The following is a 14,775-nucleotide window of genomic DNA, read 5'->3' as shown; positions in this document are numbered from 1 at the left end:
GCTTGTAAGTTGTAACATTCGAACGTTCATTTATTCAATCTTTCTTTGTTAACAAAAGTTTTACCATTATTTTGGGATTGCGTGGGACATCAATAAACAAGTGATTAAGTTGTGCGTTCGTCGAATTTCTTGCGCGGAACTTGAATTGAAGGTTAAATGTTTCATCTCAGCGTAAAACGGGTAAGAACAAACCGGGGCAAAGCCATATAACTATGAATCGGCCATGCAGCAAACGGGTAGCTTTTTTCACAAATAGCTGATCACTCGTTTTTTTACCTGTCACTAAGCAGTTCGCTATCAGGAGGAAAGAAAAAAGAAACCGAAATCTAAGACCTAGTTTCAAAACCTGGATACACCGTTTTTTACCCGGTTCACCCTAATTTCTACCACAATGTCTGCTCTGCATTTTGATTATTATTTCAATTTTGTGTAACTTATTTTAACTTTTAAGTTTAAGAGAGAGGAATACAAAAAAAAAATGACATTTCGAGCTCATCTTGTGACAAAAAAACACAAAATATCCTCCTCATCGGTTTACTTAATTACTGTCAATCGGGGCACATCCCTACCCAAAACGCTGCGTATACGCACACATTTTGTAAAATGGCAAACGCTGGACTGCGATTGGAAGGCGCGGTAGTCCCAAAATTAACAACAGAACGTCTGCTTTCCCGCATGTGACTACGACATGATGGATCTCTCGTGCCGGATCTCCTTGGTTTAGAAATCACATGCAAGGTGTGTGTAAACACCCACTGTTTGTTATTTTTCATGTAAAAATATGTGGCTTAGTTATCAAAAGTCAAAAGGATCATTGAATTTCAGTCAAGTTTTAAATATCAGTTGGAATGGCAACCATATTGTTAAATGAAGAAACCGAACAAAGTCGAAAGCTAAACATGGATGCCCAAGACACAAAGAATACTACGTTAAGTGGAGTGTCAAATCACCGAAAAATGATGGCAATGCCTGCCCTGAAAATCTTAGGTGACCTTGATCATTCAGAGAAAAGTTTTGATGTTCTCATGGCTGTCATGGACAGGTGTTGTCGAGAACCGAATAATCAAGGGGTTTTTCTTGGATGTGGTAAAGATGATGAATTAGACCACAAACTAGCTTTTGGTAACACCTAAAAAAACTTATCACCAACACTTTCGTGACAAAAAATTCCTTTTGCAGCATTCACCAAATGGTTCCTTGGAAGATTTGCAATAATTTTTACGAGAAAGTCATACATGAAAGCATTCACTCCCTTCATTGAGTTGAATGTTAAGATTCTGAATTTGTTCCGTGATAAAGAACCAAACCAGTTTAGAAGTCTTATAAATGAATTTGTTAACTTATTGAAGGAATTAGCTGTGATTGTATCTAAACTGTCAAATGAAGAATTTTATAACCATCAAAGCTTCAAATTGCAGTCTTTTGTTCCTAAAGAGCCTGTAGCTCTTGCAACAGATTGTCTTTTGAAGATGGATGGCTTAGAATTAAATTCTTTACAAGAATGTTCTCTTCTTCAAAGCAATATTACCAAGGTAAACTTCTTGTTATAGTAATTTGATTTTCTATTTTCTAAAATGTTTTCTTCTGTCTCACCTTTTTTGTTTTCAAATATTTTGCAGATCATTGCTATGTCAGCTGACGGCATTCTGCAATATGACCCACAGTTGTGCAGCAAACTTGTCTGCATTCTATTGGATCAATTGAATTATGGAGAGATCTGTACATTTAAATCTACTTTGAATTGTCTTGGACAGATCTTGGTACATGATTGTTCGACAAGAGTAAGAATTTCCGGTAACATTCATCTCAGTCACTAGTACTTCAACCACTGACTTATTGATCGCAGGTTCTCGAGATTTTTCTACGTTACGCATACCGCTTGGTCAACCTATTGATGGATAAAAACAATCAAGTGTGGAATGAAAATAGCGAAAATAGCTCCAGTGAAATAGGAGTTGCTCTAATTGAATGCCTTAGTCGCGTATCTAATCCTTTTGGCACGTGCAGCATGACTAATCACCAATACCTGAGGCTCATCAGTTTCGTTTTACTTCATGAACAATTTCATCAGCCTAGTTAACACCATTTATTCTTTAAAGCATTGCTTGCTTATTGCTAAAATTAATTTTCTTTTTCGAAGTTGTCCTCAACAACCTCCTGCAAAGCATGCTTGGTGCACTCCAAAGGTTTACATGTCAAGAAACGACTTCTCTTTGTAGATTTACACCTGACCTCTGGATCAAGCTGTTGAAACATTCGTGTGTAAGACTGTAATACTATAATCATTTTATGTTTTTCTTATTCAAAAAGTTTATCACACTTGTAGGCTGCTATTCCTCCCATACTGATAATCCTTCAAAGTGAAATGGATCCTGGAGACAGTCCAATTGAAACAAGTGAACCCTTAGCCAAAAGACTGAAATTTGATTTTCTTCCGCCGTTGACGCCCGCAACTCTATGGGAGCAACTCAAAAATCGTTGGGCTCTAATACTAGACCAACAAGTTACAGCTCAACCAGTTGAGATGACAGATATAACAGCGCTTGTAAGAATCGCGATAGCTGGAATCAAATTAAAGCTGAAATGGCGTGAAATGAATTCAGTCATGGACGACACAGATTTTGAAAATCTAAATGGGAAAATTTGCCAAATACTTTTAACTGGAGAAATCAGCAACGAAAATATGGACAATGTCGTAGCCATTATATGCGAGTATTTGGCCAGCTGTATCCCCCTAACCTATACCGGAATCGACAAGAGTGTCGCACTAGCGTGGTTCGCCCTTTCAGCACTTCCTTGGCTGTCGTCAGTGTCGGAATCGTGTGATCTGGAAGTCAAATGGATCCAAGTGAGCCGCAGATTCAGATCCTCATTCCTAAAACACCAAAGCAGCTTTGCCAGCTGCTTCGTCAAGTTCCCCGTCGGTTTTTTTAAACCTTGGGCTGTTGAAATTGGCTTGAAAATTTTGGACATTGAATTTTTGCAAGCTGATGCTGGAACACTTATACCGTCTCTTCCGTGGATTGTCCGTCACAGTAAATCGTTTCGCGAAGCCATCAGTCAGTGTCTAACAACTATTTTGGCTTCTGGCTCAAAAGAAGAGATAAAGGAGTTAACAAAAAACGGAACAGATTTGGTCTGTGCCCTATCAGGCAAAATGAATGTTGTCAATAACTGCGAAGATGGATTGAGCTTACGTTGCACACACAACCTGGACAATCTTGCTACGTCACTAAAGGTTAGCATCGTTCCTGAAAACATGGCACTTTTCTTCCTCGAGTTTGTTTTTGATGAAAATGATCATTCCGTACTTCATCGCGTGGAACTTTTTCGCTCTGTGCTTTATCATTCTGCTCGAACTGAAGCACTGCGTTTATCTGTCACCAAGAAGTTGCACAAAGCGGCGCAAATGTCCGTTGAAAAAAACTTTGCATATCTACAAAGCACTGTTTTAAAGTGTACGACCATCCTAGTACAATTTTGGAAGGAAACTGTCATGTCAGACTGCTTTCACGTTGTATTTAAGATCTTACTACTGTCTTCCTATGCTGCTCCCGTGATGTGCTGGACTTCATCGACAATCAAAGAAATCGCATCGAAATTGAACGTAACTCCAGAAATACTCTTCCAGCGCCATGTCACAATCGTTTGTGATGTCCTACTCAGTAATCCTGATTTCGAATGGAGAAACAGTTTACTCTCCTTAGCCCCGGAAATATTTATGAGCTCTTCCCACATTACCTCGAATGTCCATCAATGGCTCTTGCTTCTGATACCAACATTGATACCACGATTGGTGGTAGAAAGGGCAAAGGCTCCTAGCCCATTTTTCGAAGAAATTTGCAATCAAATGAACAAAAACCCAAGTGAGTTGATTGTCAAGTACTTTTCAGATATTTACGTTCACATCCTACTGCATTGTGATGTCACCGAACAGAACGCTGTCACATCATACGTCGAGCGCATAACCAAACTGAAGCTCCCACTGCTCCGTGCACCGAACTTTCAATCAGTTCACAATGATTTAGTTATTCAGCTACATTCTCAACGTGATCGTGTACTTAAAGCTCTTAAGGTCTTCGCTGACGAGGACAAATCAGCAGCAATATCCACGTCTAACTCTACCGCCAAGAATCGCTATCAAACTAAAAGCTTAAACAGTCTTGGTGACTATCTTCGACCTCGCTTCTTGGGCATTCTGGTTCATTTGGATAGCGTCCTCCTTTCAAAGGTCTTGTCGGACCATATCAAGATAGAAGCCTTGTCATCACTTTCCGATTTACTGCATCTTATGGGAGCGGAGAACATCGTCGCTGTCCGGCTAAAAGTGTTGGCTACATTAAGAACAGCATTACAACTAACAGAAGAACCCTTTCCCCAATTAAATGCCTCAGCTTGGGATGCCTTCGTAAGAATACTCGGCGTTCAAGATTTGGGGCCATTAGTAAGCCAAATCGCCGTTAGTATTCTCCCTCTTCATTCATCTTGCGCGGAGCAAATACGTTCTATTCTTTATTACATCGTCGTTGAAAACGCAGAAACCCTCAAAGAACATTTGAAAGATCTTCATTTTCTTCCCGAACTCCCAGGTAAAATAATTGAATTTAAATATCCCAATTTTTCATATTAAACTAGAATAATCCCATTTTCTGTCAGGCCTCGAAGACGTTGTCTATTCATTGAAAAAGACGTGCAGCACAAACACCAGCATTCCGGAACAGCTGTCGTTTTTAATGCGTAACATTTCGCACGAAGATTTTGAAGTCCGAATGCAATCGTTGTCACATTTGAAATCGATTGTCCAAAAAAATTTTGACATCATTCAACAGCTGATTATGGGTACCAATGACACGTCAGAGGCGGTACTCACGCGCCTTATTTCCGCCCTGTTGAAAGGCTGCTCAGTTCGTGAAGATGAATTGCTTCTATTATACGGCAAATGTTTCGGTTACTTGGGCGCCGTCGATCCAGGACGTTTAACTTTCAGCGACCAGCATAATGGCGATTCAACTGTTTACACCGCAACTCTTATCGACGACGATTTCACCTTTCACTTGCTGGGTTTACTAGCTCGTTCGTTCCTAGCACCACGCAATTCACAGAACTTATCTATTCTTTCGTTCACCATCCAACAAATTTTGAAAATCTACAACTCTGAAGATGATTCGTCGAAATTATTTGAAAGTGCATTGTGGAATCGTCTTCCGGAGCAACTACGAGTGGCATTTTCGCCTTTGACTAGTTCTCGCTATGCCTTGAAACAACAGACGGAATCAGGCCCAGCTCCTTTTCCACTGTATCGTTCAACCGCAGGGAAAAGCTACGGCAATTGGTTGTACAATTGGACAGCTGGATTAATTAAAAAAGTGACTCACCCTCTTGCACAACAGATTTTTAATGCCTGCTTGCCAACTGTGCGTCGCGACTTGAACATCAACCTTTATCTTTTACCTTACGTTGTCATCACCGCACTTTGGAGTAGTCCAGTTGAAGAAAGCGCTCGCATCGGCGAAGAAATTATGGCAGTCCTGACGGACCGTGGTTTGCAGAGGAGCCCTCGAAGAATGATGAAACGTTATTCGTCTAGCGCCAGTGCGACAGATGTCTCTAGTCAAGGATCGAGCCCTAAAGATTCCGCCGACGCTAACCTCCATCAATCCAGTATGCAAGGCATCTTTCATTTGCTGGATGATTTGAAAAAATGGCTGAAACAAAAGTTAAATAGCCATCGTTCCAACAGAAAGGATCGTTCCATTACTCTGGATAAAGAGTACAAAGTGGTCCAAGAACTTGTGGACCGTATTCCAAATGATTTACTATCCCGAGCCGCATATCAGTGCCAAGCATATGCGCGTGCCATTCTCCATTTGGAGACGCATTTAAAAGCCAATCCTACCCAGTTGCGGGATCAACTGGGATTCCTTCAGAAACTGTACGTTGCCGTGGACGAACCTGATGGAGTAGCTGGTGTCTGCGCTATCCGAGATCAAGAGCCCAGTCTAGAGGAGAACATTACCGCTTACGAAGCTACCGGTCGCTTGCAGGATGCATTTTCTTGTTACGAACGTATCAGCCAAAGAGAAGATTGTTCATTGGAATTTTATCAGGTTTAATAAATTTATTTTCTTCGTCACAAATGTAAACTAATGGTATTCTATTTTACACAGGGAATGTTGCGATGTTTACTGAATTTGGATCTTCCTCAAGGTTCCCTTACTATGGCTAATGGACTGTTACAGAATTGTCCCGAATGGCGTCGGAATCTAGATGACTATCGTGCCGAATGTGGCTGGCGCCTTGGCCAATGGGATTTGCTTGAAGACGTTGTCAAGCCGTATGATTTAACATCCGCCAACAATGGTGCGGCAGTCGGTTGGGGCGTTGGGTTAGGACAAGCATTGCTAGCCACGAAGACAAACGATCTGCCAAAAATGGAAAAATACTTGCGTTCAGTGCGGCTGAAACAAATGCGAGTGATAAGCGCCATCAACCTCGAACGCAACTCGTATCCACGAGCCTACGAAAATTTTGTTAGACTGCACATCTTATCGGAGATGGAATCGGCCGTGTCGCTCCTGGATCCAGCATTGGTTACAAAAGAGAGTGCCTTTCGAGCACGTTTTAGCGAACTTCTGAAAAATTGGAACCAACGGTTGGATGGAGTGCAGGCTTCGGTGCGTTACACGGAACCGGTGTTGATTGTTCGTCGTGTTGTATTGAAATTAATTGGCCAACAAGTAGAGACTAAACATCCCCAACTGATGGAAGAAATCGAAGCTGAAATCGGGAAAAGTTGGCTAGTCAGCGCCCGTTTAGCCCGGAAGGCCGCTCATTTCCAGCGTGCACATATTTTGCAATTGGTTGCTAGCACAAGCCCTTGCCCTCCACCGGCCATATATATGGAACAGGCTAAACTCCATTGGGCTAAAGGCGAACAAGATCAAGCCATCACAGTATTGAAGCGTGGAGTTGAAAAACGTTTTCCTGACTTGCAGGCGGTGCAAATCGAAGCTGCCGGACTTGAACCTAACAAATTCACCAGTGACGTTCTTGAATGTTTAAAAGCCAAATTGTTACTTGCACGTTACTACGATGAGACTGGCCATGCAGATATGAACACTATCATCAGATACTACAAAGAAGTGACCGAGATCAGCAAGGTGTGGGAAGAAGGATTCTTCCGTTTGGCTGGTTACTATGATGTGCTGTGGAACAATCTTGAAGGAACCAAGGAGAATCATCTTGATATGGCACGTTACATCATTACCAATCTAGGTCGTTCGATGATGTATGGAAGCCAATTTATCTATCAGGCGATGCCCCGAATGCTTTCCCTCTGGATGGAATTAGGCACAGCGGAAGCTGAGAATCCCAAAATCTACAAGAATAGCAGCAGTCGAGTCAAGATGACTGATGTGACAAGGGCTATTGATGTCGCACACGAAAAAATTCCTGCTTACAAATTTCTGACGGCATTTCCTCAATTGATTTCAAGAATTTGTCATCCGCATCCGGAAGTGGCTGCTCTTCTTCGACGTATCATTGCAAAAACTCTTGTTGCTCACATGCAGCAATGTATGTGGATGATGATTTCAGTTTTGAAATCGTCTTACAGTGTTAGAGCAAAGCGTTGCCGAGAGATCATCGATATGGTTGCATCTAACCAACCGAGTGTGAGGAAATTCTTCGGAGATGCCACGAATTTAGCGGACAGGCTTGTCGAATTAGCCAATAAACCTGTCGAAGACGGCGTAATGGTACTTTCGGTCGAAAAAGCTTTTAGAGCTCTTCCTAGTCTTCTCAGCCAATCGCATTTCAGTAAAATTATGGTTCCATTGCAATGGCTGATGACGGTGACATTGCCTACTACCCCAGGCGAGAACGTGGAACACAATCCGTTTCCAAAGGATTCTGTCTATATTGTTGGCGTGGAAGATACCGTAGAGGTAATGCATTCGTTGCAAAAACCGAAGAAAATTTCAATCCGTGGATCTGATGGCAAATTGTATGTTTTCCTCTGTAAACCGCAAGATGATTTGCGAAAGGATTTTAGGTACAATTAATTGTTTAAGTTTTTTATGATTCTAACTTAAATTATATTGCCCAATTCTTGTTTTGCAGGTTGATGGAATTCAATCAACTGGTTAATCGTTATCTTGTTCGCGATCCCGAATCCCGGAAACGCAATCTGCATATCCGAACTTACGGAGTTGTTCCATTAAATGAAGACTGCGGTCTCATCGAATGGATTCCTAATCTGATTGGTTTGAGAATCGTACTCAACCGGATATACAGAGAAAAGGGTTGTCTTATGAGCAACACGGAATTGAGAAAGAGGACGCCTCATCTTCGGGATACGCTTTTGCGTAAAAGAGAACTATTTGAAAAAGGTTTTTTTGTTACACCGATTGAAAATCTGAACTAAGTTTTAAAGTCTGTTGTTTGCTTCATTATTATAGATATTCTACCGCGGTATCCTTCTGTGTTCAGTGAATGGTTCTTGAGCACATTCCCCGATCCCCAAGATTGGTTTTTAGCTAGGCTAAGTTATGTTCGAACGACGGCCGTGATGTCCATGGTAGGATTCATTGTTGGCCTTGGAGATCGCCACGGAGAAAATATCCTTTTTGACGCAGTATGTGGCGATGCAGTTCACGTGGATTTTAGTTGTCTCTTTAACAAAGGTAATCATCGTAGATTTGTACAGCCAATTTTCCTTGAACCTAATTTCTTTTCTCGTTTTCTATTTAGGTCTTTCCTTTGAATGGCCTGAACAAGTTCCGTTTCGTTTAACACACAACATGATCGAAGCCATGGGGGCGACTGGGGTTGAGGGTTCGTTTCGGAAATGCTGTGAAGTAACGTTACATGTGCTAAGGAAAGAAATTGACACACTTCTTAGTGTACTGAAGCCGTTTGTTCATGATCCACTCGTGGAGTGGTCAAAGAAATCCATAAATAAAGGTCGGACTGATCTTCCCGAGATTAAAAATGAGCAGGTATGAAATCTCAACTGTTTTCGTGTCCTTTGTTCTATGTTTAATTCATCTAAACTTCGGTACCAAAGGCTTTAGAACATGTCGAAAATATCAAAATGAGATTGCAAGGCTATTTTCAACAATCCAATTCGAAGAATAAAATGAAATACCGACTGTCTGTCGAAGGACAAGTCAACCAGCTTATTGCTGAAGCTACCAACGTGGACAATTTATGCCAAATGTGAGTTTTTATTTTGATAAAACTGTTGCAATTAGCTCTAACTTTCCTTTCACATAAGGTATATTGGATGGGCAGCCTATATGTGATAGTGCATTACACTGTTTCGAGGGTGACCGACATTCTTTGAGTTGAATTTAGCGATATTTCGATCAAGCTCTTGTGTTTCGTATTTAATCATTCCGTAATCTTCAAAGAAGAATAAAGAAATTGCCTTTTTTGCCATTGTCCATCTTATTTTTTTGGTCGTGCTATGGATTTGGTTTTTTAAGATTTGGTTTTTCTTCTTTGTTTTAATTTTGCCTAACGTTTCAATGTCAAATGTTGATCGTGCAACAAAATCTGAACTATTTTATTGACAAACAAGATAAACATCCTGAAATCTAATATCGTCTGGCAATGCTGTTGCTAGTTGAACCCAACTGGTTACTCCATTCAACTCACTTTAGGAGTTCAGTTGTGTATTTCAAGTCTCCAGTTGAAGGATTTGGAATCTCCGAGTTACCAGAACGCAGCGTTGTTTACCTGTGGAACTTTGAGTTAATACTAATATCCTGTTGTTGCCTTGTGAAGGGTGCCCCGTGGCTTGTAATACCAAAACATTACAAACAGTCTTTCGGGATGGATAAAAAGTGTTCAGCTTAGCTGGAAGTAACCCCCACCAAGAGCCCTTCTGAGAATCGAAATTGGCATAAGGTAAGAGCTCAAGTAAGAACAAAATGTCTGTTTAAGGGCGCTTGCTCTACCTGGAAATCTTGTAAAAGAGTAGAGAGAATGGCTGACTGCAGAACGCTGCCTTTGCTGAACCATTTTATTGCACTTTCCTTGAAATGCTCCACACTTAACACTAGTTTGTAGTTACTATCCTTTTGTGTTAAGTGGAGTGCATTTGTTCACTTTGTTGCCCACATCTTGAACGTTGACTTTCATTTTTCTGTAATATTTTGCTGTTGTAAGGTGCTTCTTTACGTCCAATTTATTTTGGAGCTTACGTATCGTAAATCATCTCGTGCCCTTGTTAAAACACGACACTACTGCTTAGGAAACAAAATGGCCGTCTCTCATTGCAACTGTTGGTGTGTTTTGCGTTAGACGTGTTATGGTGATCTACAGTACAAACCAAATCCGTTCAATCGTTTTATAGTCGTTGTACAGACATGACATGTTTCAAAAGCGAGCAATAACCTATCGGCATATTAGTGAACCTTTATATGTTTGCGTCCATTTTGCCAATTAATGGCGCGTAGTTCTCATCGTTGTTTGGATTCATGGGTACAACATTTGCCTTTGTTTTTAACTTCTGTTTCCGTAGCACCATTCGGTAAGATTTCTTTATGTAGTTTTTTAGCAATGGCCACGTGATTTTAAACTCTGAAACGACATGAAATTACAATTCTTTTGAGATAAGGGTGCTTTGCCAATGACATTGTCATCCTACTAAATTGTTTATCGCAGTGCTTCATCGCAAGCCAGAAAGTTGTGCTATTAAAAAAAGTTCTCCTGCCCAATTTCTTCTTGTGCATTGGGACACATTTTGCCATTTTAGAAAAGCAAAAAGAAAGGATGAGTAGGAAGGGAGCAGCCGACGAGTGGTGTGGCATCCGTTTTACCAGTGAAAATTCTTCGGGACTACACATGGCTACCTATAATGACCATAGGTAATCAAGTAATTAGAATTTTCGATCACTTACTAACTAAAAGTTTGATTTTTCCCAATTATCAGATTGAAATGCGCAAAGTGCGACAACAGTTTTAGTACACCATCTAGTTTACAAAAACATCAAGTACTCCATTTTGGTAAGGAGTTCGTCTGCAACATGTGTAATTTTGCGACATTGCACAGAGGTAATCTGAAACGGCACATCCGGTTGCATGAACGCGAAGATAGTCATTCGTTAACCAAAAATGAATTGATACATCACGGTCATTGGACTAAGACCCACAAGAAAACAGAAAAAACCTTCATCTACAAACCGCGTAGTTCAGGCAGTAAAACATCTGGATTAACGAACATTGAATTCCATGATGACGATGACTTTATCGAAGAACATCAACGCAAAAAGTGCAACGAAAAGCATCAGACAACTATAGATTATAGAGGTAAAGGTCACGATTTCATTAATCTTATTCAATATCATAATGCCTTTGCTGATTTTTCAGTTTCTCATACCGTTAAAAATCATAATGGAGACAAGTCTGGTAACTGCCTCAAAAAAGAGAAATCTCTAACTACCTTCAGGGCAAACAAAGTTAAAAAAAGTGGAGTTGAAAAACCGCTTTTGAATTCATCGTCGTTTGGTCAACAAAAATGCACCCGACTGGTGGCCGGTCACGCACGTCAGGTCAACAAGAAATTGAATGCAGTACAGGTTGTTGATCACCTTACCTGATAGTTATGTTATCGTTTAGGATGACATCCGTTGTTGGAATCTTCCATACTAACAAATTTTTTTCAGGATGAAGCCCGAAAAATAAAATCTCAAAGTTCGATGCTAACGTCCGTTCCTGCATTACTTCCTCTACTCGAACGCTTGCTAGAATTGTCCGCTTGCATCGCAAAAAAAATTCCTAAAGCAATTAAGAAGGAAGTTCGTTTGCAATACGCAGAGTGCCTGGAATATCTATTGCACACCATCAAGATGGTTATTGTTCGCTGGGAAGATTTGATTGGCCTGATGTATCGTGACACGTCGCTCAACGCCATCCAGTACGCCTACGGAACACTCCCCATTTTTACAAACTGGGAAAAGAATGAACACCTTCAAATGTTGGAAAATATCCTTCTGTTGATTCTCAACACAGTAAAAAACAAGCAGTGTCCACCAGTCATCGGTAAATTGAATTAATTTTTTTAACAACTTGACAGTCTAATTTTTTTTAAAACCTGACAATATTTAACAGACTTTTTTTGCTTCTTGTAAGGATCTGACGTTAACCAGAATCTGGGGTAAAATGTCCACATCTAGTCATTTCGATTGGACAGGCACGTAGAAATTCAACGTATTGAGAATTACGCGAAAACGTTTAATCAACGTACAGTGAAACGCAAATGTTTTAAAGGATAATAATGGTGTACTACCGCTCCGTGTTCCGTTATAGAGGAGGATGCGACATGTGGTGCACGCATGGTTACATTCAGAATCATGCCATCACCGTCTCATGTTAGTTGGTACCAGGAAAATGAAAAAGTTTTATATCTTGCCGATATAACGTAACTCTTAAATACTGTGGGATGCTTCTCTTCCTGTTTTTTTCGCGTTAAACTTTATGTATCTAAATTCCATGCAACATGGCCAACCTAAGCGAACAGAACCAACTATTCTTCTGTTTGGTTATTTTATTATTATCAACCTTTTTTTTCTTGCAGTGTTAAATAAATGAAACCAGTTCACGATTTTTTTTTTTTAATTTATCTCTTAATTTGACAGTGAGTGTTAAGTTTTAATTTTTCATGGTTTTACTGTTTCGTTTATTTTTGTATTTTCAGTTTCGAAAACAACCGCCTTCCTTTCCGAGCCCTTCTGGTGAAGCCCGCTAGATGGTAGCCTTAATTTACCAATGATGCCTAGCGGCAACTGTAAACAGTTGTCTTAACAATGACAAGTCGCAAGTGTTCTGTGTATGTTTCAGAACTTCCTTGTCTGCCAACGTAAAACGTCTTCCTTTTTTTTTTGGAAGCGATAGAAATCAGTTGGCAATAAGTGGTTTTTATTGAAACGCAATATGAATTGCATCTTAGTAACTTTAATTGGAATCTGCTGTTTTGCTTTTTCTAATGTAATAAGAGTTTGTTTTTTCTTTATGTTTTCGTTACTACTTTTACCATCTCAACTAAAATTATATGTTCATTTTTCTTTAGGCCACATACTTTACCATCACTGACCAAGTGTATTTTGACATTGCCATTGGAAATGAAAAAGCTGGACGAATTGTGATAGGACTTTTTGGCGAAGATGTCCCTAAAACTGTAGATAATTTCAAAACACTTGCCACTACTGGCATTTCTGGCAAAAAATATGCTGGTTCTCACTTCCACAGGGTTATCAGAAATTTTATGATTCAAGGCAAGTTCCAATCTTAACGTAATATTTTTTATTAACATCCCAGTAGAATTTCTTTTTCCTCAAGAAAAAGTGAACATTTTGAATGTCATTTGTATTTCTAAGGATTCCAAAAATCATTAAATTATCACCTAAATGTCTTGAAGTTGTATGGCTTACCTGTGACTAACCCCACAATTTGTTTGTTACCTATCTTGCAGGTGGAGATGTTATCTCTGGGAATGGTTTAGGTTCTATTAGCAAATTTGGAGAGTCATTTCCTGATGAGAACTTCAAGGCCAAGCATGGATCTGCTGGTTTCTTGAGCATGGCCAACTCTGGTGAGTTTTTTTTTTCTTCTAGAATTCAATACAATTGTGCAAGAAAAAAGATTACCTGAAAAACAAAATTTATTGGCGATTACTTTGTTGAACTAACCTAGGCCAAGATACAAATGGATCTCAATTTTTCATTACATTGATTCCCACTCCATGGTTGGACGGAAAACATGTTGTCTTTGGAAAGGTAATAGACTGCAATTTCAGAATAGTGTTGGATGCTAATTTGCGTTATGCCTAATATGGTCTTAGGTTATCGAGGGAATGGATGTTCTCATGACCATTGGAAACACAAAAACCGATAACGGAGACAAACCCCTCAAGCGAGTTGTGATTCAAGACAGTGGAATTGTGCCTTTGGCTAGCACCTTCAAAGTGTCTGATGACCCCAACGAGTAACTTAAGATGCTGATCTGCTGGATGAGATTAGCCGTCCATTTTGTTGCATTTCATCCACATTTAGTTTTTATTTCCAGACTGTAGTTTTAGGTCTTTCAATAAAACTGCCTTTCGATGACAATCTGTTAGTTTGGTGCTATGTTTTCACCTGCTTTGCTTGCTATTGTAGATTCGGAAAGGATATACAAATGCAGTGATGAATGTTCTAATTATTTTTTTCAATCGTTTACCAGTTGGTGGTCATGGATCAAAGCTGTGTCACTTCCTCTTTCGCTGTCAGTCGGAGTCATCGCCATCCTTCAATACCTCAATAGTCAAATCAAGGTTTCTGATTAATGAGTCATTTGTTAATTTTTTTCCCGCAATGGGTAGATTTAATAGCTGAAATCAATACACAAATTTTAAGGTAGATAGTCGCGAGGTGAACGAACTGTGCAAAAACCAGAATTCAGTAAGTCCGTATAAAAATTCTAGAAGCCCTTCTAGAATTATGTAAATCAAATGCGTGTATGGTTATCGAATGTTTTCCCATCTTTCCCGGTCATATTTCGAAAACTGGATTACTTTATTCTGACAATAGGGAGCATTGGCTTAATTCCAACGCGAAAGGCTTCGACTCGGCACTAACTGATGATTGGATTTCCGGGCAAGTCGCCACTGGCGTCGATTTCGTTCAAGGCTTTCAGTTCTGGCAGCCAAGAAAGTTGAGGTTTCAACTAAAGTTGGTGCTTATCATACATTATGTAAATACGAAGAACACAATGAGCAAGTTTCCATAGAAC

At 39.9% G+C, this 14,775-nt stretch overlaps 3 protein-coding genes across 3 annotated transcripts; all 3 read left to right on the top strand.

Annotated features, from left to right (window-relative positions):
- The first annotated feature begins 691 nt into the window (after window positions 1-691).
- LOC130701387 (serine/threonine-protein kinase ATR-like) lies at window positions 692-9,430 on the top strand. Its single transcript, XM_057523342.2, has 13 exons — window positions 692-1,122; window positions 1,180-1,532; window positions 1,620-1,781; window positions 1,847-2,075; window positions 2,141-2,262; window positions 2,327-4,589; window positions 4,657-6,107; window positions 6,168-8,053; window positions 8,122-8,390; window positions 8,460-8,684; window positions 8,752-8,999; window positions 9,068-9,219; window positions 9,278-9,430. The coding sequence occupies exons 1-13, from the start codon at window positions 849-851 to the stop codon at window positions 9,303-9,305; spliced, it is 7,662 nt and encodes a 2,553-aa protein (XP_057379325.2). The 5' UTR covers window positions 692-848; the 3' UTR covers window positions 9,306-9,430.
- Window positions 9,431-10,766: 1,336 nt separating this feature from the next.
- On the top strand, window positions 10,767-12,568 carry LOC130701436 (zinc finger protein 91-like). The gene is made up of 5 exons (XM_057523413.2): window positions 10,767-10,874; window positions 10,940-11,316; window positions 11,377-11,585; window positions 11,673-12,048; window positions 12,139-12,568. The coding sequence occupies exons 1-5, from the start codon at window positions 10,780-10,782 to the stop codon at window positions 12,165-12,167; spliced, it is 1,086 nt and encodes a 361-aa protein (XP_057379396.1). The 5' UTR covers window positions 10,767-10,779; the 3' UTR covers window positions 12,168-12,568.
- A 270-nt stretch (window positions 12,569-12,838) lies between these two features.
- Window positions 12,839-14,114, top strand: LOC130701457 (peptidyl-prolyl cis-trans isomerase B-like). Its single transcript, XM_057523438.2, has 5 exons — window positions 12,839-12,993; window positions 13,076-13,280; window positions 13,478-13,597; window positions 13,699-13,781; window positions 13,847-14,114. The coding sequence occupies exons 1-5, from the start codon at window positions 12,940-12,942 to the stop codon at window positions 13,991-13,993; spliced, it is 609 nt and encodes a 202-aa protein (XP_057379421.1). The 5' UTR covers window positions 12,839-12,939; the 3' UTR covers window positions 13,994-14,114.
- Window positions 14,115-14,775: the final 661 nt, after the last annotated feature.

The sequence above is a fragment of the Daphnia carinata genome, chromosome 10, assembly GCF_022539665.2.
Source record: "Daphnia carinata strain CSIRO-1 chromosome 10, CSIRO_AGI_Dcar_HiC_V3, whole genome shotgun sequence".
NCBI classification, from domain to species: domain Eukaryota; kingdom Metazoa; phylum Arthropoda; class Branchiopoda; order Diplostraca; family Daphniidae; genus Daphnia; species Daphnia carinata.
Note: the sequence above shows the minus strand (reverse complement) of the source record. Positions and strands in the feature narration are given on the sequence as shown.